Source organism: Sminthopsis crassicaudata, chromosome 4 (genome assembly GCF_048593235.1).
Source record: "Sminthopsis crassicaudata isolate SCR6 chromosome 4, ASM4859323v1, whole genome shotgun sequence".
In the NCBI taxonomy this organism is placed as follows: domain Eukaryota; kingdom Metazoa; phylum Chordata; class Mammalia; order Dasyuromorphia; family Dasyuridae; genus Sminthopsis; species Sminthopsis crassicaudata.
In genome coordinates, this window is record NC_133620.1 from 69,109,367 (window position 1) to 69,134,112 (window position 24,746).

The 24,746-nt window shown below is 34.5% G+C and overlaps 1 protein-coding gene across 1 annotated transcript in view; it reads right to left on the reverse strand.

Annotated features, from left to right (window-relative positions):
• Positions 1–24,746, reverse strand: part of ACBD6 (acyl-CoA binding domain containing 6) — a 195,838-nt gene that overhangs the window by 130,431 nt on the left and 40,661 nt on the right. The window contains exon 4 of the mRNA XM_074308510.1: positions 14,930–15,012. Coding sequence (XP_074164611.1) covers positions 14,930–15,012 — 83 coding nt within the window. The remainder of the gene's footprint in view (positions 1–14,929; positions 15,013–24,746) is intronic.

Below are 24,746 nucleotides of genomic sequence, written 5' to 3' on the forward strand. Positions count from 1 at the left end.
GAGAATTTTCTTATATCCCATTCTCACATATCCAACCATGATTCCAACCTAAAACTCTTGATCTGAACTTCGTTCCATTTATCTCTTTATTTAAACATTCCCATCTTGTGGGTAACCAATTCCATCTTGAGATACCTCTAATTAATACAAAGGTTGTCCTCAGAATTGATAGAATCTGAATGCAGACTGAAGCATTTTTTTTTCTACTTTACTATGGAGAAATTGGAAACTCAGGATATATCCGTAACATTTTGAGGTCAATATTATTTAAAACAATAATCACACTATCCCAAAAAAACTCTCCATTAACCACCATTAGTGACAGTGAATTACCAGGTTGGCTGGGACCACTATTCTGACCTGGTCCAAGATTTCTTTTATGTGTGTCAAATGCAAGTAGATGACCCAATAGATAAAACAATGAACCTGAATTCAGGGACCCTTGAGTTCAAGTCTTGTCTCACCCATTTATTAGCAGATCTAAAACTATATTTTAAGGCAGAAATAATTAAAACTATTTGGTACTGGCGAAGAAATAAGAGTAGTGGATCAATGGAATAAGTTAGGTACACTAATAATAATAATAATAATAATAATAATAATAATAATGGAATAAGTTAGGACATAATTCTCAATGACTATGGTAATCTACTGTCTAATAAACCCAAAGACTCCAGCTTCTGGAATAAGAACTTACTATTTGACAATAACTGCTAGGGTAAAGTGAAAAACAGTATGGCAAACACTAGGCATAGACCAACACCTACACTACATACCAAGATAAAGTTGAAATGGGTACATAAGTTAGACATAAAGGGTGATGCCACAAGCAGATTAGCAGAGCAAAGAATACTTTATCTGTCAAATCTGTAGAAAAGGGAAGAATTTATAAGCAAACAAAATATAGAACACTATGAAATACAAAATGGATGATTTTGATCACAGTGAATTATAAAGTCCTTTACAAAACCAATGAAACCAAAATTAGAAGGAAAGCAGAAAGCTAGTTAACAATTTTTACTGCCAGTTTTGCTGATAAAGGCCTCATTTCTAAAATGTATGAAGAACTAAGTTACATTTATAATACAAGTCATTCCCTGACTGATAAATGGTCAAAGGATATGAACAGGAAGTTTTCAGTTGAAGAAATTAAAGCTATCAATAGTCATTTGAAAAAAATTATTTATATCACTAGTGATTAGAGAAATGTAAATTAAAATAATTCTGAAGTACCACCTTACACTAGTTAATATGACAGAAAAGACAAATGATAAATGCTGGAGAGGATGTGGGAAAATTTAAACACTAGTCTGAATGCAGACTGAAGCATACTATTTTCTTTCTTGTGTTTTTTCCCCTTTTTATTCTTCTTTCACAAGATGATTAATGTGGAACTATATTTAATGTGACTGTATATACATAATCTATACTGGCTGGTTTGCCATCTTGGGGAGGGAGGAAAAGAGGAGAAAAAAATTTGGAACTCAAAATCTTACACAAGTGAATAAAAAACTACCTTTTCATCCGTTAAAAATAAGGCTTAACAATTTGGAACTATGCTAAAAAAGTTAGCAAACTGTGCATACCTTTTGACCCAGCAGTGTTACTACTGGGTTTGTATCCCAAAGAAATACTAAAGAAGGGAAAGGGACCTGTATGTGCAAGAATGTTTGTGGCAGCCTCTTTGTAGTGGCCAGAAACTGGAAACTACGTGGATGCCCATCAATTGGAGATTGGCTGAATAAATTGTGGTATATGAATATTATGGAATATTATTGTTCTGTAAGAAATGACCAGCAGGATGATTTCAGAAAGGCCTGGAGTGACTTACATGAACTGATTCTGAGTGAAATGAGCAGGACCAGGAGATCATCATATACTTCAACAACAATACTATATGATGATCAATTCTGATGGATGTGACTCTTTCCAACAATGAGATGAACCAAATCAATTCCAATAGAGCAGTAATGAACTGAACCAGCTACACCCAGTGAAAGAACTCTGGGAGATGACTATGAACCTTTACAAAGAATTCCCAAGCACTCTAATTTTGTCCGCCTGCATTTTGGATTTCCTTCACAGGCTAATTGTACACTATTTCAAAGTCCGATTCTTTTTGTACAGCAAAACAACTGTTTAGACATGTATACATATATTGTATTTAATTTATACATGTATTGGTCAACCTGCCATGGGGGGAGGGGGGAAGGAGGGGAAAAATTAGAACAAAAGGTTTGGCAACTGTCAGTGTTGTAAAATTACCCATGCATATATCTGGTAAATAAAAACTATTAAAATATTTTTTAAAATAAGGCTTAACAATGTTCACAGTAACAACAAGATTATGTGATGATCAACTGTGATGGACTTGGCTCTTCTCAACAAAGTGGTGATTCAAGGAAATTCCAACAGACTTGGAATAGAAAATATCAATCACATCCAGAGAGAACTATGGAGACTAGAATATGATTCAAAACATACTATTTTCACTTTTTTGGGGTATTTTTCTTTCTTGTGTTTTTTTCCCTTTTAGTCTGATTTTTCTTGTACAGCACAACAACTATGGAAATATATTTAAAAGGATAGCACATATTTAACCTATTATCAGATTGCTTGCTGTCTTGGGGAGGGGACAGAGAAGGAAGAAGATAAATATAGAACATGAAGTTTTACAAAAATGAATGTTGAAAACTAATTTTTAAAGAAGTAATTGGGGTTAAGTGACTTGCCCAGGGTCTCACAGCTAGTGGTAAGTATTTGAGGTCACATTTGAACTCAGGTCCTCCTGACTTCAGGGATGACGATCTACCCATAGCACTATCTAATTGCCCCAAACTATCTTTACATTGATTTGTCAATTTGTCAGATTTGTCAGGCAGGGATTTCATTGACAAAAGATGGAAGTGACCAGCATTCATATATGTGCACGCGCGTACGCACACACACACACACACACACACAAACACAAAGCCATTCCCCAACAGAATAAACAAGTGACCAAAGGATATAACAGTTCTAAAAAAAAAAAAAAAAATGAAAAAAAAAAAAATGAAAACAATTAGCAACGATATGAAAGAATACTCCAAATCATAATAATAAAAATAGAAATCTTGAAGTTTTTTCTACCTCCCAGCAAACTGGCACCTATGCCAGATGGGAATAGTCAATGTTAAAGATGTTGTGGAAGCTAGATGGCTCTCACTGGACTGGAATCCAAAAGACTTTAGTTCAAATCTGGCTGCAGATGCTTAGCTGTGAGACCACGGGAAAATCATCTAATCTATCTGCCTCAGTTTCCTCAACTGTGTTTAAAAAAAAGAAAAAGAAAAAGACAATAATATAGTACTACATAGGATGGATGTGAGATGTTTTTCAAGCACCTAACAGAGGACCTGAACCATAATAAAAACATAAACAGGCTTAGTCCCTTCCCTTTCCCTTTCCTCATCCCAATTTTATGGGAAGATAAGCACTAATGCATTGTTGGTGGAAGTGAGAATTAGTACAACCATTTAAAAAAAATAAATCATGCAAGTGATTAAAATGAACAAATCTTTGGAACCAGAGATTCCACTATTATGCATATACAAAAAGGATGTTATTGATAGGGGGAAAAAAAGGTATCATATACATCATAATATTTAAAGCAGCACACTTCTTGTAGTAGCAAAGAACTAGAAACAAAGTTAGATACCCATTGCTGGAAATAACTAAACAAACTGTGGTGGGAAATGATTAAACAAAAGTGAATGGAAGTAAATATTCTGCTGAACTAACAAATACAATGGAGAGAAGCATGGAAAAACATATATGAACTGATTTAATGAAATAGTCTGAACCAATAAAACAACATAATAATAACTACAACAATGTAAATGGAACAAATCACCATGAAACAATCAAAAATGAATATTGTAAAAGTTCAAAGAACAATCATGGAACCTTAGGAGAAATAGGAAAAGATGCTCACCACCAGTCCTTTGCACAGATGGGAGATTTAGGGGTATGGAATATTGATTATATTTTCAGATTTTTTTGTTGAAGTATTGATTTGTTTTGCTGATGTCTTTCTTAGTGAAGAAGGAAAGAGCAGCACAGAAGCAAATTTAGTTTCATTGAAACAAAATACATGAAGAAAATTTTATTTAAAGAAAAGAAGGGGCTGGTCAATCTAGCCTTTGAGATCCTTTTCAGTTCTTTAGAAAAAAAACTGCACCCCTTTCCTTTGGAATTATGTATATTGTTTCAAAAAGAAGACAGCACTTTACTTGTACAACTCATGTGGCAGCATTAGCTTGTATTTTAATATTGGGCATACATACTTTTAAAGAGCAGTATGCTATGGAAGGACTATAGAAGTGCAAAGAAAAGTCCTTTAACTCCTGTTGCTGCATTTGACTCTGGAGAAGTCACATCTTTTCAAGACTTTAATTTGGCTTCCTCCCTTGTAAGATAAGGGGGGAGAGGGCAGCTTTTTTTAAGGGACTTGGAACCTTGCAAAACTAATTTTTTGATACTTCCTATTAAATTATAAACTATGCAAGGATATTCAGAACAGTACTTCAAAATATATTAATCATTTCATAAATATCTTTTGGAATGTTTTTGGCTAAAGGATGCTAGCTTGTAAGAGCTAAGACTGGTGAACAACAAACAGGTGGCTTTGCTTGTATACTTGGCATCAGGCCACAGATCACACAGGAACTAAATAAAGTATATTTTAAAAAGAAGGCAAATATGGGAGCCAGAAAACTCCTGCAACAGTTACTTTTGATGTGAAGGCCTTCTTGCCCCAAGGGGCCCATTTTCACATCATCTATAATTATCTCTTTGCTTTAATCGCCTTGTCACTCCTGAGGCTCTCATGGGCACTGAAGGAGGAAAAGCTCATTAACTGAACCTTTTCTCCTCCCTCCAACCACCCATAGCTTTTAATTGCTTAGTGTTGTTCTTCTCGAGCAGTGCAACTGGGATCATTTTCATAAGAAAGGGAGGGAAGGGAGCCATGTGTCCCTGAGGTGTGCACCACAGACAAACCTTTGCTTTCTCAATTATTTATGCCAGCTGAGGTTTTACAGGCTGAATAAATCCATAACTCAAGTTCATTCTGAGCAGTCAGATTCTCAAGGGGAGTTGCCCACTCGCCTATACACTTTCATCAAGTCCTCAAGAGAATAACCAGGATGTAACGAGACATATGTCATCCAATTCCCAACCCATCACTAAAGTGTTAACACAGTTCTGATCACAGGTAACAGTACTGTAGCCAGAGGACAACAATAACAGATTCTTGTGACACTCAGAGCATAAGAGGGTAGGATTCCAAAGATGATTCTGCTCTTTCAAAAGGTAATGATACAAGTATACATTTTTTGAAAGAACTGTTTTTAAAATACAAAATGTTCATAGAACTAGCTGCTTAAAATACACTTTAAAAGACTCTGCTATAGTCTTATAAGTATTTGTCAGAAATGGGCTTTTTCTCCAATGCTGAGTCTTTAAATCCTTAACTGGCTGGGTGTCAATGCTGTTCTTTTCTCAGCAGACACTGCTATTTGTGGCAAAGCTATATATAATACAGCTACATTCTCCTCTAGTTATTTAAACTCTTTGGACAACTTTATTGCACAATTTATAGGTGAGTGACAGGTTTCAATGCTGTGTTCATTTCGCACACTATACATAATATATATGCTCCAAAGAGTTTTCATTATTGTTACATAGGGGGAAAAAAAGCAAAACGGCTTTGTTTTCTAATTAATCTTTTAATCTCATATTAAATTAAGACTATTCAATTTACAATAATTAAAAAAAAAAAAAAACCTTCAACCAGAACATTCTAAAGTTCATTACTGTTTAGGAACATAAATTTTACAAGTCTATGATGAAAACATCTCTTTAAAATTCTTCAGGCCTTTGTGCCTGACCACATACAGTGACCTCTGGTATTTTCTGCCAAAACAGTTCATTTATCTCACAGAACAACTAATCAATTCCAGAGTCCATCAATCATTCCAGCTCTGCAGAAGTATAGTCTTGCTCAGGGCAGGTCCAGATGGTTGCTTGTATAAATGGAATTAATAAAATTCTGATAGATTACATAGCATCTAACAAACTACAAAATATAATAGGAACAATCAGATCTTAAAGGTATATGGGGGAGGAAGAACACAAAGTTTCATAATCTATTGGCATTTTAAAATTTTGTTTTAAGTCCTAAATTTATTTCCCAACTTATGGAAAAAGTTTTCCAAATATATGCACAAGAGATCTTGAAGTGTTATTTTGCAAAATAATTTACCTTTTACTATTATTTTGTTTACCCACCTATCTGTTTCAAAGTTAATCATAGTTGTTTCAGAGTTTTTAGGCTTTATCCCATCTGGTCAGGAAATCTCTGTCATCAGCCCCTACACATTGCCTGCCAGATGCCTTCACCAAAAAAAAAAAAAAAAAAAAAAAAAAAAAAAAAAAAAAAATCATAATAGAAAGAGTCACAGATGACTAGTTTTATTTCCGGTTCTGCCAGGACTAGCTAGAAATCACAAGTGAATTCAAGTTCTCAGACTTGATTTCTGTCTAATTTATAGAGAGCTAAAAGAAGAGTTAAATATTACATTTCCTAATAAAATAGAGATCCACCTATGACTTTACCATTGAGTATAATACCTTGTCACTTATAACAAAGTACTTGGGAAACAAATCTGGGTCCAAAAGAATAAGGATCAGGGTGAGGTCTGATCTACAAAATTATCTGCAGACTTTAGACTCAATTTCATTCAGAAGGCTGGGGATAGAAGTACTGACTTTTCGCTCCCCTATCTTGAAGTTACAGTTTTTGGCAAAGGCAAGGAGTCCAAGTGGTCAGAAAATGGGTATACTGTTTCATAAGGTCGTTAATTCCGTATGAAAAGAGACCTCAGATTTCATCTAGTTCAATCACTTGATTTTAGAGAGTGAAAAAACCAAGAACTAGAGGAGGTTAAATCACTACTTTAGGTCACATGAGTAGTAATTGGGAGAGATAGTACTCAAACTCACAGCTTTTGATCTAAATCCAGTACGCTTTCCACAAGATCATATTGCTGCTCTTCAAGTCATGCTAATCGTTGCAAATAATTAGTAACTACACAAATGCTCTGCCGGTACCTCAGATTTTTCATTTACATTACATATATTATGTACATAATTTACATTACATTACATAAATATGAAACTAAGTTGTATGCACTTTTAAATTACAGCTTAAATCTGCAAAAAGAAAATATTTAATATTACATTTCACTAAATAAAGATACAAGCAAAATTTCATTGAAATAAACTTCATTGGAAAGGTTCTTGTTCTCATTTTTAATTGACTTCTTACTCTTAAGTAACTATATTAAATATTTTTGGCCCTTGACTGGGATAGTATACCATAGTTCATTATACTTGAATGGAATTCCAGCCATTACTTTTTGGCCTAATTTTCATTAAATGGGCTAAAACCATTTCTTGGATGTATCCATTTGTAAAAGATGAAACTTTCATGAATGCCATGAAGAAAGAGAAGCTTGGAAGCACAAGAGTAGTGGCCATTGCAGTAACTGTAATGCCCACTGATAGGTCACTTGAGGGGGCACAAAGCCCTACAAGGACACCATATCTTCTGATTCCCCATTGGAATCTTGCCAGGGAGAGAAAGACCAGGATCTCCACCCACACACCCAGAGTCTGAAGCAGTTTATGAGGTTCATTCATGGATTCAAAAATCAATAAAAACTAGAAGGAGCTTCTCATTATGCCCAATAAGCTTTCCACTAACTAGAGACAGAACTTCATGCTTACAAATAATTTAATTATTTTAATGAAGGAGAAAAACCAATGGGCATAATAAATCACTAAGCTGTTCTGCTACATAATCCAAAAGAAAGAACATTTCAACCAATTATTTTGCTGGGCAAAGTAATACCTTTTGGACATTTCAAATGAGATATCCCAGAGACACATTTAAACTTAACACTGAATTTATTATCTTTCCCCAAAAACTATCCCTACCTCAAAACTTCCCAATTTCTGTCAGAGGCAAGCCTGTCCTTCCAAATTCTTAGATCCATAACTCATTGCCTTTTTAGATTATTCCAACAACCTGTTAATCACTACAACTCTTTTTTTTTTTTTTTTTTTACACAATCATGTCAAAAGAAGTTTCCTTAAGGCAAATCTAACCATGACTCTCTCCTACTCAATTCCAGCAGCTTACCTATTACTTTAGGATCAAACATAATTCCTTTCTGTAGCTTTTAAAGCATTTTACAATTTAGCCTTCACCTATCTTTCAATTCGCATTGTACATTATTCTCCCACACCACAGGCACTTGGCTATCCAGTCAAACTTTTATTCAATCTCTCATCCCCATTCCTTTACTCTGGTAATTCCACAAGCCTGGTATGAACTCCCTCCTCATCTTTCCCTCATTAAGTCTCTGCCTTCCTTTAAGCCTCTAGCATTCTCTTTTGCAAAGTCTTTCCTGATGCCCCTGCTACTGCTTTCTCTCTTCATATTAAATTACTTGTGAGAAATTTGTATTTATTTATTATTTTTATGTACATAACATATTTTGTTGACTCCACTGCCAAAATGGGGTATACCTGTATCTGCTGCCCCTGGCAGGTTTTCTGACATTTAGGAGGTGCTTAATAAATGCTAATTGGTTGGTTGGGTAACTGACAGAGTACCAGAAAAGGAGTACTATAACCTATCTAAGACAAGCTACACAAAATCTATGGGTCTCTGCAATTTCACTTGTAAAATAACAACAAAAGAGTGGTCTCTTCCAAGAGCCCCACCCTATACAGGCACTGGGTGCAGGACAAAGCTACATTGAATTTCCATAACTGAATAAGTTATGGTATGTGAATGCTATGGATTATTATTGTTCTATTAAGAAACAATCAGCAGGATGATTTCAGAGAAGCCTGGAGAGATTTAGTGAACTGATGCTAAGTGAAGGGAGTAGAATCAAGAGAACACTGTACACAGCAACAAGACTACATGATGATCAACTCTGATGGATGTGGTTCTTTTCAACAGTGAAATGACTCAGACCAATTCCAATAGACTCATGATGGGGAGAGCCATTTGCAGAGAAAGGACTGAAAGTGGATCATAACATAGTATTTATCTTTTTTGTTATTGTTTGCTTGCTTTATTTTCTCATTTCTTTCTTTTTTATCTGATTTTTCTTATGCAGCATGACAATGTAGAAATATATATATAGAAAGATTACACATGTTTATCATATATTAGATTGCACTCTGTCTTGGCAAGGGTATGGATGGGGGAAGGAAGGGAGAACACAAGGTTTCCAAGTGTGAATGCTGAAAACTATCCTTGCCTATACTTTGAACATAAAAAGCTATTATTTAAAAAAAAGAAAAATTTACACGAAGCCAGTCAAGCCAAGATTAAAAGGAAAGAAGAAAACTGGGGGAAACAAAAATTTCAGCACGTTTCTCTGATAATGGTCTTATTTCTAAAACAGAGAGAACTGAATCAAATTTATCATTCTACAACTGATTTCCAGAAGAAATCAAAGCAACCTATAGTCATATTTTTTTTTAAATGCTCTAAATCACTATAAATTAGAGAACTTCAAATTATAACAACTCTGAGGAACCATCTCACATCTGTCATTGGAAAACATAAAAAAGGAAAAGTCAAATGTTGGAAGAGATGAAAAAAAATTGGATTACTAATGAATTCCTGATGGAATTGTGAATTGATCCAACCATTCTAGAGAGCAATTGAGAACAATGTCCAAGGACAAAGAACTGTGTATACCTTTTGACTCAGCAATATCACTACTAGGTTTGTATTTCAAAGAGATCAAAGAATGTGTACAAAAATATGTGGCTAAGAATGGCTACAAATTGCAAATTAAGGGCATGCCTATCAATTGTGGAATAGTTGAACAAGTTGTAGGTATATGATTGTGACATAATACTGTTGTTCTATAAGAAATGTCAAACACTATTTGTGCCAAAATGTTTATGGCAGCCCTTTTTGTAGTGGCTAAAAACTGGAAAATGAATGGATGCCCATCAACTGGAGAATGGTTGGGTAAATTATGATATATGAATGTTATGGAATATTATTGTTCTGTAAGAAATGACCAGCAGAATGAATACAGAGAGGCTTGGAGAGACTTACATGAATTGATGCTGAAAAATGAGCAGAACCAGGAGATCATTATACACTTCAACAATGATTACTGTATGAGGATGTATTCTGATGGAAGTGGATATCTTCAACATAAAGAAGAGCTAATCCAATTCCAATTGATCAATGATGGACAGAATCAGCTACACTCAGAGAACACTGGGAAATGAGTGTAAACTGTTTGCATTTTTGTTTTTCTTCCCAGGTTATTTTTATCTTCTGAATCCAATTCTTCCTGTGCAACAAAAAATTCGGTTCTGCACACATATATTGTATCTAGGATATACTATAACATATTTAACATGTATGGGAATGCCTGCCATCTAGGGGAGGGGGTGAAGGGAAGGAGGGGAAAATTCGTAACAGAAGTGAGTGCCAGGGATAATGTTGTAAAAAATTACCCATGCATATGTACTGTCAAAAAAAGTTATAATTATAAAATTAATTGAAAAAAGAAAAGAAATGTCAAGCAAGATGGTTTCAGAAAAACCTGGTAAGACTTATATGAACTGGCATAAAGTGAAGTAAGCAGAGCCAGGAGATCACTGTATACAGTAATAGTAATACTTTATGAGAATCAACTGTGAAGGACTTAGTTATTTGATCAATACATTGATCCAAGATGATTCTAAAGAACTAATGATGAAAAATATTATCCACCTCCAGAGAAAGAATTGCTTAAGTTTGAATACAGAATAATGAGTCCTTTTTAAAAAACTTTATTATTTTTCTTGTTGGATTTTTTTTTGGGGGGGTCTATATTATCTTGACTAATAGGGAAAAGTTTTGCATGACAATGCAAATGTAATGTATATAATCTATAGCAAAGATTACATGCATATTATATATCAAAGAAGGGGAAGGGAGAAAATTTGGAATTCACAATTGTTTTATAGATGTTAAAAATTGTTTTTTCATGTAATTGAGAAAAATAAGAATAAGGGACATCAAGGATAAGGAGAGAGGTTAAGATTGGATAAATAGATTTGGATATATACAGTTACTGTATAGTAACTGAAACCCATGGGAACTCCTAAGATCATCAAGTGAAATATAGAATGAGAACCATAAAAGAAATACTTATGTAACCCTAGGGGAGGTGTTACCTGGATAAAGCATGAACAAAGGGGATTGCAAAAGGGTGGTCAGATAGCTAGGAGCAGAACTAGATGAGACTAATGTCATGAAAACTCAAAAAGGTACTTTTAGAAGAGGTTTTTAATAGTATAAACAACTACAAAGAGTTCAAGAAGGATGAAAATAGATTTGGCAATTAAGTGATCACCGATGACTTTAGAGAGACTAATTTCAAAGGTCCAGAACCAATTTGTAAGAGGTGGTTTAGTATTAAATGGGATGAAAGTGGGATACCCAGTGTAAACAGCTTTCTCAGTGAGTTTAGGGGAAAAAGGAAGGAGAGATATGATATTATGATTGGATCAAATTAGGTTTTGTTAAGAAGAAACATACAAATGCTTATAGGTAGCAAGTAAGTATCCTGAATAAGAAGAGAGTGAAGACTGGTTAGAGAGTCGAGTTGATGGAAGGATTGATCTGCTAGAAATGACAGATAGAATGGGATCATGGGCACACGTGGAAGAAAAGGTATGGACAAGAAAGACCATCTCTTCATGGGAGCCTGGGGTAAAGGAAGAGATAGTAAGGAAAATATCTGAATGATGTGAGGTGAAGAAGAGAGACCTCACTTTTTTTCCACTAAAGTATATGGGAAGAGGAGAAGATGAGGGTTAGGGCACCATCAGAAGTCTGGGGAGAGATGAAAAGGTTGGAATAGTTGCTGTGCTGAAAGAAAGCAAATAGAACAAAGAGGTATAAAAGGATACCTTAATACAAATTGAGGCTTATGTAACTGTGGGCATTAAAATTATCCCACCTACAATAAAAGAGACTGGGGCACAGTTCTGAGCCAATGGCACTTTATCAAAAAATTTTTGGTCCTCCAAGGAAGTGGACCTCAGATCTTCTGATCTGAAATGCCACCTCTTCCAGGACCCTATTTCTATAGGGCTAAATGTTTAGACAATCAAGAGCATCTATACTAAATACAAAATAATTCTATCAGCTGACTTGTGGCATGTAAGTTTAAAAAAAAAAAGCAAAATAATATCAGCAGGGTCAAAAGTTGGATGAAGCAAAGAATATCTCCAGATGGGAAAGGCAGGCTCCTCCTAAGCTTAGGTAGGAGGAAATGGTATAAGCTATCATAGTCAATTACTTAATTGGTTATAAAATAGTCATGTGTTCCTACTGGATAAGAAATTAGTTCTGAGGTACAAAAACATTTATTTTGAGGGACTTTCCATGTAGTTGAATTGCCTTTACCACATTCAGCTTGGTCATCATAAGAAGATAAAAACAATGAAGAATAACTGAACACCACAACAAGCTCTTTAATACATCCCTCTTCACGTGCAGAAGCTAGTTAACCTTAGAGGCAGCTGATGGCACGGTAGATAAAGTGCTAGACATGGAGCTGGAAAGGCCCAAGTTCAGATAGTTAGCTATATGATTCTGATCAGGTCATTTAACCTCTATCTCACTTTTCTCAAGTATAAAATAATAATAATAGCACCTATCTCACAGGCTGTGGCAAAAGATCAAATAAGACAGAGGATTCAAATTCAGATTTTCCAATCAAGTCCAATACTTTTTTAATTAAATTACTTGTGAAAATGAATAAATATCCCTGCTTTTTTTCAAATTCTCACATGCTAAGTCTACTATTCTTCTAAGCCATATTATTATTTTTATCCTTCTAACACCCAGTATTAAGTGGTAAACTAAATAAATACTTAAATATATATATTTCAGAAATAACTATTAAATTCTGAGAATAAGAACTAAAAGTACATTGAGCCATTCTTAAGTAGTACTCTAGTTCTTGGTATTTTAACTTTCCTTGGCTCTCATGGAAGTACATGCATCTTTTAATTACTATGCATTTTAGTTAAGAGTCCTGGCTCCCCTTTGAGTCAGAAAGATTTATGACTATTTTTCTTTAACCAACAATTCTGAAAAAAATGTCCTACCCCAAATCCCTTTTTGCCTTCACCAAAAGCATAATCACAAATCAAGGGAGGGTAAATTAGTCAATGACCGGCCAAGGGTGAGACTGTGGCCACACCATTAAAGCCAGTTTCCACTCTCCCTAAGTGACTAGGATAAGGGCCAGATACAAAGTGAGGGTAAAGAAATGTTCTGGATTATGTTAGTAATGTGAAATCTTTCCAGATTTCACTTCTGACAGGTAGAAAGAAACATCCTTAGAGGAGATGGCTAAAGAAGAAATGATTTGTTTAAGGGAAATAATTCTCTAGATTGCTCCAACGTTTTAAGTTTCTATTGTTCTAAGATTTTTTTTCTTCAACTATAAACATTTGCTTAATCTGGACTATGGAATTTTGTCTATTATCAAAGAATATTATAAATCATAACTCAAAAATGTAAAAAATGACACCAAAGTAGAGGGCCGGAACTGTAAAAAGGTGTACTTGAATCTAGGTAGGCAGGGTACTTATACTTAAGCACATACTTAGTGTAATGCAATGGCTATAATTGGTTCATGCTCAGTGTGCTGTAGTGACATAATTCTACTGAAGTATTTAAGGGCTGAAAGGACTCGGAACAAGCCTCTCAGCCACAGACACAGAGAAGACTTTAGGCTCCAGATTCCAGACTCTGGACTCCATTTTTGACCAGCCTCGTGGTGGCCCTCCTGCCTCCTTCACTCCTCCACTAAGACCAAGGACTCAGGCTGATCCTGAGGTCCTCCAGAGAACTAGTCCGGACATTACATTTGGTGAGAGGTTTTTCTGTCCTGCATTTTTTCTTTCTTAGCAGAAAATAACTAGGTCAATTTAATTTAGTGATTCCCCACCCCCACCCCGGAAAATCTGTACCCAAAATTCAGAAAATGATATTTTAATCCACACTCTATACAAATTTGTAAGCTGTTCATAACAAATTTATGAGAAGTCAATTTTCAAAATTTGTAGGTTTTATCACAAACCAAATCAAAAGTAAGTAGTAGGCAAATTATGAAGCATTTATTAAGCCTTTACTAAGTGCTAGGCACTATGATAAGTAAGGGAACCAGAAACTATCTCAACCACTTTCATTAGCTTCATTATATCTCATTTTTGTTTTAAAAACTAGAGCATTAGTGCTATTTCTCAAATAACTAGAAATTCAAACTAGAGCATTAGTGCTATTTCTCAAATAACTAGAAATTCAGGATAGCTTACATTTGAAATAGCTATAATCACACAATTTTATTCGCTAATGTAAGGTTAGTTCTAATTTACTCTAAAGAAAATGGAGCCAAGTGCCTAGTTAATGAACTAAGAAAATTAAGACCTTTAAAGAAACAAAAGTATATAGAAGGAAAAACAAGTATCAATTTTTTTAAAAAAATTTATAGTTTCAGGTTCTATCATATAGAAAACTCTACCCAATGTCAATGATACAGACTAAACTATTTAAAAGACTAGGGACTTAAAAAGTTCTTTCCTGTCATTTATTATCCCATTAGGAGTGTTACCAAATTAGTATTCACAAATTGTATTTACATAAACACATAACACATACACACAGATACACACACACATACACACCTCCAAAGCTGTAAATATCTATAGATCATGTATATGTAGATATATAGATATTTAACTTCACTGTTACCCTAAAGCCACAAGAGAAATTTACCTGATAGTTTCTTCTTGATACAAAGAACTAACAACTGGTCCACCAAATCCAGTATTTACTTCTTTCCCTTTTTTCTCTGATATCTGAAAGAAAAGAAAAAACAAAAAACATGATATCAAAAGGATTTAAGGATACTCTAAAAAGTCATTTTGCTAAAAAGAGAGATATTTTTTCACATTCTGTAGCAGCAACAAGTTTTGAGAATAGTATAAAGTCATCTCTGTCATTTGTGATTATAAGGCAAGGACAGTATTGCACCCAGAAACCACTTATATGTTATTTATCTCTCAGCATAGAATATATAATCACAAAATATGGCTTAGTAAGGAAATTTGAAATATTATTATTAAACATGAGTATTAAAGGAAATATCTGGTTTTATGACAAAAATAATTAAAAAACAAAAAAACAAAAAAAAAAACCTTTAACTGGGCAACTAGGTGGCGCAATAGACAGAGCACTGAACCTGGAATAGAAAAACTGAGTTCAAATCCAGACTCAGATACTTATTAACTGTATATGATCCTGGGCAAGTCACTTTACCTCTGCCAGACTCAGTTTCATAAACTACAAAACAGGAATAACAATAGCATCTACCTCCCAGGGTTGTTGTGAGAATCACATGAGATAATAACTGTAAATTGCTTAGCACAGTACCCAATACATAATAAAATGATATATAAATGCCATGTGATTAGTGGTGGTGATAGTGAGAAAAAAGTTTATAAATCAAAATCTTATTTAAAAAGTTGCTCTTAAGTTTGTTTTGTTAAGCAAGGAATGAGAAAACTTTATAAAAGTTAAAGAGAAATACACTGAAGATAAAAGTCCAAACAGATTTTTCCTTAAATGAGTTTCTCCTATCTCCAAGATAAATTATACTCATGAGAATCTTACAGTAGTTTCATTAAGCAATGTGGTCAAAAATATCTCTAATAAATATTTTCTAACTTTGGTGAGTAAAAGCAACTCTAATTAAGTCTGAAAAACTGAAAATTGTTATAGAAACAGACTGATATAATAATTATTATATCTAAAAAATTTTTATAAAGTTTCTTAAAGTAGAAAATTCTAATTATCAGATAGGACAGCTAGGTAGTATAGTGAATAGAATTTAGAATGCAATGGATTTGGAATTTGGAATCAAGAAAACCTGCTCAAATTCTCTCTTACCTGTTTACTAGTTATGTGACCCTGGACAAATCAATTAATCTCTCTCATTCAGTTTCCTCAGTTATAAAATGTGGATAATAAGAGCACCACTTTCACAGTGTTGTTGTTTTGATAAAATATACAGTCCTTGGCAAATCTTAAGACACAACAACATAATAGATATTATTTTAGAGCCTCAGTTTAGTCTAATCATTTCTGTTCCAGAAAGATCTTAGTAGACAAATCAGATACCAAAAATTCTGCCATAATGAGATCCGATCCTATATGAAACTGCTTAAAATAGACTATCAAGTTGATACTTTTCAGGCTAAGTTTGACTATTTTTATAAATCCTATTTTTATTGCCCCTAGACCCCAGTTACCATATGGACTGAATGACTTTTGTGAAATCCAAGGGAACTAATTCCATTTCCCTTTACTTAGAATCTATTAAACCATTTTTCTGCTGCTTCAGCAATCAGGATATAAGATTCCAAATTGGCAGGTAACTGATCCGGAATACAACATATTTAGAAAAGTAAAAATTTTTTTCCCAAAGTATTTCCAAGTGATATATATACAAAGGATTTATTATCAGTTCCTGTCTCTGCTTTATAATTATGCAAAAACAAAGAAATCTTTATGTTGATTTCTATCTCCACGTATACAATTCTTAACAACTGAAGTGAAACAATCCAAAAGTAATGATTTAAAAGCATCTAAATGGTGCAGTGGATAGAGTACTAGCCCTAACGTCAGGAGGCCCTGAGTTTAAATTTGACCTCAAACACTTAACACTTCCTGGCTGTGTGACCCTGGGCAAGTCACTTAATCCCAATTGCCTCAGCCAAAAAAAAAAAAAAAAAAAAAAAAAGATAATGATTTGGGCTAAAAATGTTTAATGACTATCAAGTTGGCTTTCCTTCCTGCACTTCAAAAGTCCCTCAAGTATTACATGAAAACATTATACTAGGTGAATTCTGAGATTTCCTCCAGCTCTTTATCCTACAATACTATATAATGAAGTATAAGTCTTAATCTAAATGGCTCATACTTTGTTTTTATGAAGTCAAATTAATAAATGCCTTTCTCATAATTTACATTAAAACATGTCTTTGGGGCAATGAGGTTATAAGTTTAATTTTTTTTTCATTCCTTAAGTTTCCATTTTTCCTGCCTTCCTTAAAAAAAAAAAAAAGAAAGAAAAGAAAAATAAATAAAATCATATCTCAGGGATAAAAACTTTAAAAAACTACAATTAACCACTAAAAGATCACTGAAATTGATTTATTATAGCTACAAAACCATATATATCCTATAAAGTTCTTCATACTAAGTGGCTTATCTTGAAGGAAAAGTAAAATAATCTTTCTTTTCAAATATTCTGTAGTTTGTAAATATCTATTGTCTTACTGCTTTAACATAGTATTTTATGATGCAATCAATAAAATGTGATAAAATAACTGAATTCTACAAAATTATTTCTAAAATATTTTTATTTCAAATGATTTTTTAAAGATATAAGTATGCAACATATTAAAAATAATGAAAAAATACAACATAAACTCACAAATGTCTAGAAAATTAAAGTATGCTTAATTGAAAAGGGATCTATAGAAAAATATAGAAATTGAGGGAGGGGAATGTATAGTTAAATGTTTACCATCTGTAAACATTCTATCAGGAAGCACTGAAAGTAGAAATTTTGATCCTCCATTAAATACCAAGAGAGTTTTTAAAGAAGAAAATGAAGAATCAAAAAACAGTCATCCAGCATTTTTTAAGAATCTAGTATATGTCAGGTACTCTGCTAAGAACTGAGGATATAAAGAAAGGCAAAAATGCTTTTTCTTATACAAAAGCTTACAGTTTAAAGAGGTGACAATAGACAAATGACTAACTACAAACAAAATACAGACATGGTAACTTGAAGGTATCTCAGAAGGTCAGCACAGAGATTATTAAAGGAAAGGCTTTCTGTATACTACAGGATTTTAGCTAAGATTTGAAGGAAGCCAGAGATGAGGAGGAAGAGCATCCCAGAGATCTAGGGTGTAGAGGTTTTCATACAGTGAAATGCCCAGTTGGGCACTGGATCACAGAGTATGAGGAAGGCAGTAAAATAACAGTAGGAGACTGGAAAAGCAGGAAGGGACCAAGTTGTGGCTGGGCTTTTAAAGCAAAACAGGATTTTCTATTGATCTGACAGGGAACAGGGAACCAATGAATTTGATAACTAAATGGAGGACGGATTGGAGTAGGGAGAAACTTGATTCAGGGAGACCAGCTAGCAAACTACTGCCACATAATTTAGGTATGGGATGATGAAGGCTTATACCAGGACAGCAGCCAACCAAGTCAGAAAAGAAGAGGGAGGTGTGATAGGAAGGACAGAACTTGACAAATAATTGAGATATGGGGAATGACAGACAATGAGGAACCAGGATGATACATGAATTATGAGCATGGGGGTGCCCCTTGTCAACAATAGAGAAGTTGGAAAAAAGGGAGCATTTGATGGGAAAGATGATGAGTTCAGTCTTAAACCTGATGAATTTAAGATGCCTACAATACACCCAGTTCAAGTTCAAAATAACTGCAGATGTCAGAATGAGGTCAGAAGAGGGTTAGGGTTGGATAAACTGACAGGAGAATCATTTGTATAGAGATAAAAACTGAATCCATGGAAGCTGATGAAATCATCTAGAGCAGTAGCATGCCAATGCAAGAAGAACCAGAGAAAAAGGTGGGTATTGATGCATACGTAGTAATAAAGAAAATGACAAAGGATTCAATTTCATTTGGTGGAAAGGCAAATTTCAGAAAGAGAAAATAGATAAAAGTGTGAATGGAAGAGACTAAAAATGAAGGGAGGTTTGTTTATTACAGCACTGGAATTCCAGAGGATGCAGTGAAAGTGATCATTAGAGTGAGACAAAAAAAGATAAACATGGGGCCTCTTTTTTGTCCTATTTTATTGGTTTTAGCTTACTAAAAGAAGAAGAGGGGCAGCTAGGTGGTGCAGTGGATAGAGCACCAGTCCTGAATTCGGAAGGACCTGAGTTCAAATCTGGTCTCAGACACTTAACACTTCCTAGCTATGTGACCCTGGGCAAGTCACTTAACCCCAGCCTCAGAAAAAGGGGGGAAAAAAAAAGACTGAAGAAGAGAGAAGCTTGCCATTACTCATAATTGGGTATTCCAGATAAGTGTACTTTACATGGAGGTAAAAGGGATATAATCACACAAACTTGTCTTATTTGAACCAGGCAATTGAAAATTGATGACATGAACATATATATGTTTTATATCTGAACTAATAAGTAAAAAAGAGTCAAACACATAAACAAATACATTTGACACAGTAAACTACTAAATTAAACAATAAATCACATAAGGATGGAGATATATTTCAAGAGAAAGGGTCAAGTTGAGAAGAATATAAACAAAAAGAAAAAAACAATTTAGATGTGGAGATAAAATCATAAAGAAAATATTAAATAATATTAAAAATAATAGTAAAAAGGAGAAAAAATATAAGAACCAGTGACCAAGCTCTGAGCAAGGGAAAAAGAGAAGAAATGGGATTAGACTGCTACAAAAACATATTTTAAAAGTTAGTTCCATTCTCTTTTCTGACCTTTTATTTTTGTTATTGTAAAGACTGCGACCGGGAGACAAAGAAGAAGAAAAATTCTAAGAGGATAGGACAGAGGGAAACAGTCTTCCTGGTGATGTTCAATAAGATGAACTCATCAGGAAAAAAAAAAAAAAAAGTAGAATGAATTAGAAAGTAGAATCCAACAATATGTTGTTCATAAGAAACTAAACTAAACTAAACTAAACTAAAACATAAACATTACAGAACAGCATAGCACTGGAGTACGTAAAGGAAAATTCAACCAAACTAAAAGGAGAAACACACACAACAAAACTAAATTAGTTGAGGAATTTAAGATGTCTGTGGGTAAGTGGTTAGAGATACAAAACAGAAAATGAAGAGAAATGTTAGGGCTAGAAAAATATATCTGATATAGTCTCCACGTCAATGATTCTCACACTGACTTATCCAGTCCTAACAGTTTCTTGCATCTCCATGGCTTTCTAATAGGCCTCTTAAATTCAAGTTTGGAATAAGTAGCTCCTGCTCCACTCCCCAAGCTCTCCCTTCTTCCTAACACTCCTTCCTATTACTGACCAAGGCATCCCCACCCTCCCAGTCACACAAAACTTACAAACTCACTCTCCATCCCCTCTAGTTTGTCAGTTTGTGGCCTGAACACTTCACAGCTGGACTTCCGCAGCAGCTGCTGATGGGTACCCCTACTCTAAAATATTCTCAACTGGGCTATCAAAGGAATCTTCCTAAAGTGCCTGCCTAATCATGTCTGTCCCCAACTCAAACTCCAGTGTCTCCCTATCACCTTCAGGATCAAATGTAAAATCCTCTGATTTCTAAACCCTTCAGAAGCTGGACCCTTCCACCTTTTCATTCTCATCAATTAGTAACCTTCATGTACTCCAAGACCTAGGGGCAGTGGCTTCCTTGCACAAGAAAGTCTATCTCCTAACTCTAGGAACTTTCCCTGACTAATTTTCAGCCAGGTCACAAAATGACTCCAGCACTAGGCTTAGAGTCAGGAAAATCTAAGTTCAAATCCAGTCTCTGATACTTAGTAGTTCTCAGACCCTGAACAAATCTCTTATCCTATATTTGCCTGAATTTCCTCAACTGGAAAAAGGTTAACAACAGCCTACCTCAAAAGGCTGTTGTGAGGACAAAATGAAATAATATTTGTAAAGTGCTTTAGCATAAAAATGCTTGGCACATAGAATGCAATATATGTTTAGTCCATTTCCCTTCACTTACAACTCTCTCATTATTCATCTGTACCCTAGTGATTTCGCTAGTTTATTTCAAGTCCCAACTAAAATCCCAACTCTTCCAAGAAGCCTTTTCTAACCCCACTTAATACTAAGGCCTTCACTTTGTTAATTAGCTTCATTTTGCATTATATATATCATATGTACATAGCTATCTCCATGTTGCTTCCTCCATTAGATTGATCTCCTTAACCAGTGACTATCTGCCCCTCTCCCTCATCCCAACTCCACTCCAGCCTGTTCTTTGTATCCCTAGCACTTTCATAGTGGCTAGCAAAGAACAAGCTTTTAATAATTGCTTTTTGATTCTATATGCCCCTCTGATACCTAAGAGATGAATAAGAAAGTTAGATCTGATATAAGTATCTAACAATTACAAAATGAGAATCAAAAAAAGTGTGCATATTTTTCACCTCAATACAATATATTTACAAAAATTAATAATGCTGTGGTGCATAAAAACTCAAATATAAGAAAGCAGAAACATTAAACACACTCTTGCTCATAAATATATAAACTAAATTTAATATGGAATATTTGAAGAAAAAATACAAACTTAAATGAAGACTAATCAAATTCTCGAGATTTTGTTGTTCAAAGACTAAATCATAAAAACAATGGATAATATTAAAGAAAATTACAACAGTAAGACAAAACATCATTATTGGCAGCATTTGAAATGTAATCAAAATTACTATCCATAGATTTTCATCACAAAAAAGAATAATATTAATGAATTGGTTATACAAATAAAAAAACTTAGAAAACAACAAATAAAACTCCAAATTAAACAGAAAAATAGGAATTTTGAAAGCAATGATAAAAATTTTAAACCACTAAGATGGTTGAATGATAAAATATAAGTAGTACCTTGTTTTAAAAAAGTAAAAACCATTATTAGTAAATCTGATTTTGAGAATGAGGAAACAATTTATTATAAAAGAGGAAGAAAATATAAAGTAAAATGTTAAAAATTATTTTATCTAATCACATGCTTGCAAAAATAAGAGGAACTTAAATGAAATGGATGAAAATGCATAAAAAATGCAAAAGAACCAGATTATAAGAATGAGAAATAATTTAATTCAACTTAAATTTTTTTTAGAAACAAATTGAATAGTCAATAAAATGCCAAAAGAAAAAAAAAAAACATAGATGACTTACAATTTAATTTTATCAAATTTTCAAATAACAATATTGCATAAATTATCTGCAAAAATAAAGATGGCATCATACCAAACTGCTGTAAGATAGGTAATAAACCAGGGAAAGATCAAGAAGAGAAATTATACTGTAGACTAATAACAAAATGATGCAAATTGTGTCCCCCCTTGACTTTTGGAGGAAAGCAATGAGGGTGAATTCTGAGAAACTCTTCTCTGGGAGAGACCCACCCTCAGGGAATCAAGATAAGTGGTTTCATTCAGTTGGAAATCTTAGTGGGGGACTAGCTGCACCATCTATAGAGTTGACGATTAGCCCAGGATCACTTCCAGTCCCAGTTAAGTGGTCTCATTCAGTTGGAGATCTGGGCTATCCTATTGAGTGGCTTGAAATCTAATATAAATACTCTTTTCAAATGGAAATCTAGGCCTAAGGGCATTGATAACATTGGGGGATTCTCATTCAATTTTGAATGGAAGCCCAAGCCTCAGATTGCTAATAAAATTCTGAACTCCAAATCTCTGCAACAGTCCAAAATAGGATTATGCTTTGCCAAGGAAGCTCTCTTCTTGGAACAGCAACCTGCCAGGACTCTTTCACATTGTGAAGATATTCTCTTCTCAGTGTTAACCTTTGCCATTTTCCCTGACAGGACCTTGCCACTAAGAAGTCTGTCTTCCTAGCAAAACTGGCTTCTTGGTGCCAATAAAATTACTTTTTGCCTCAGATTTTCAGGTTTGCACGTTATTTCGCATTGGACCTGCGCCCGACCAGAGGGGATTCCCCACCTCATGTCTCATACCACTAGCACCGCATCAAAATGAAATTTATTAAATAAAACATATATGAATGAAGTGAACTATGAAAGCTAACTCACAAGATGGAGACAATGTTCTAAAGACTGAGAAAAGGCCAGCTATTCCCCAGGGCCAGTTTTTTTTCTCCAGAGATCACCTCATTTACAAGGAATGGGATCTTTTCTTTGTCAGACTAAGTTGGGACCACCTCGGCACTAAAACTCCCACATAAAGTAATTTAGTCATCCTAAAGATGGGGTTGGGTTGGTTTTTCCTCATTTATGACTTAGAATGTGAGGCCATTTGTCCTGGCTAATCAGGGCAAAGGTCCAGCCTATAGAGACTATTAGCCCAGGCCATATATAACTCTTGTCTATTAACTGGGCCTTACCTCTCCTTGTCTGACTGCTTGTTGGGAGGGAGATGCCCTTTCTCATGAGATGATAATAAAATCCCTTTCTGCTTTAACCTTAAGAAATCTCCTTATTCTGATAAAGGCCTCATTTCCAAAATGCATAGAGAACTGACTCTAATTTATAAGAAATCAAGCCATTCTCCAATTGATAAATGGTCAAAGGATATGAACAGACAATTTTCAGATGATGAAATTGAAACTATTTCCACTCATATTGATGAGAGGAAAGCAGACAGCCCAGTATGTAAATGACCAATAAAACCTTACCTCCTCTGGAGAAAAATCCTTTCTAATAAAAACTTCAAAGGACTTAAGAGTCTCTGGAGAAGCTCCTTTGATATACAAACTTTTCCATATCCTCTAGAAGCAGAAAAGTCTTTTTCAAATACAAATTCTGTTTTATAATCCTGTCTGTGAATAAAATGAAGTTCCAAAATTCTATTCTTTGCAATAGGGCTTCTCTCTCTGGAAGCTTATTGCCTGCTGACTCTGTGGCGTCCCTTTCCTAATCAATAAAGACTTTGTTTTAACATAGCTTTGAGTAGGTGAATTCTTTCGCCACAGATCAGTTCTTAGCACTTTGGAGAGAGGAGAGACAGACAAACAGAAAGAAACATACAAGACCCATCTTTGCCTAATATCGAACCCTCTTCACTATTGATCAGAGAAATGCAAATTAAGACAACTCTGAGATATCACTATACACCTGTCAGACTGGCTAAGATGACAGGAAAAGATAATGACAAATGTTGGAAGGGATGTGGGAAGACTGGGACACTGATACATTGTTGGTGGAACTGTGAATGGATCCAACCATTCTGGAGAACAATTTGAAACTATGCTCAAAAAGTTATCAAAAACTATGCATACCCTTTGATTCAGCAGTGTTACTACTGGGCTTATATCCCAAAGAAATTTTAAAGAAGAGAAAGGGACCTGTATGTGCAAGAATGTTTATGGCAGCCCTCTTTGTAGTGACCAGAAACTGGAAACTGAATGGATGTCCATCAATTGGAGAATGGCTGAATAAATTGTGGTATATGAATGTTATGGAATATTATTGTTCTGTAAGAAACAACCAGCAGGATGATTTCAGAAAGGCCTGAAGAGACTGACAGGAACTAATGTTAAGTGAAATGAGCAAAACCAGGAGATCATTATACCCAGCAACAACAAAACTATATGAGGATCAATTCTGACAGACATGGCTCTCTTCAACAATGTGATGATTCAACTCAGTTCCACTATTCAGCAATGAAGAGAATCTGCTACACCCAGGGAGAAAACTATGGGAATTAAGTGTGGACCACAACATAGCATTTCCATTCTTTCTGTTGTTGTTTACTTGCATTTTTTTTCCCTCTCAGGTTTTTTAACTTCCTTTCTAGATCCGATTTTTCATGTG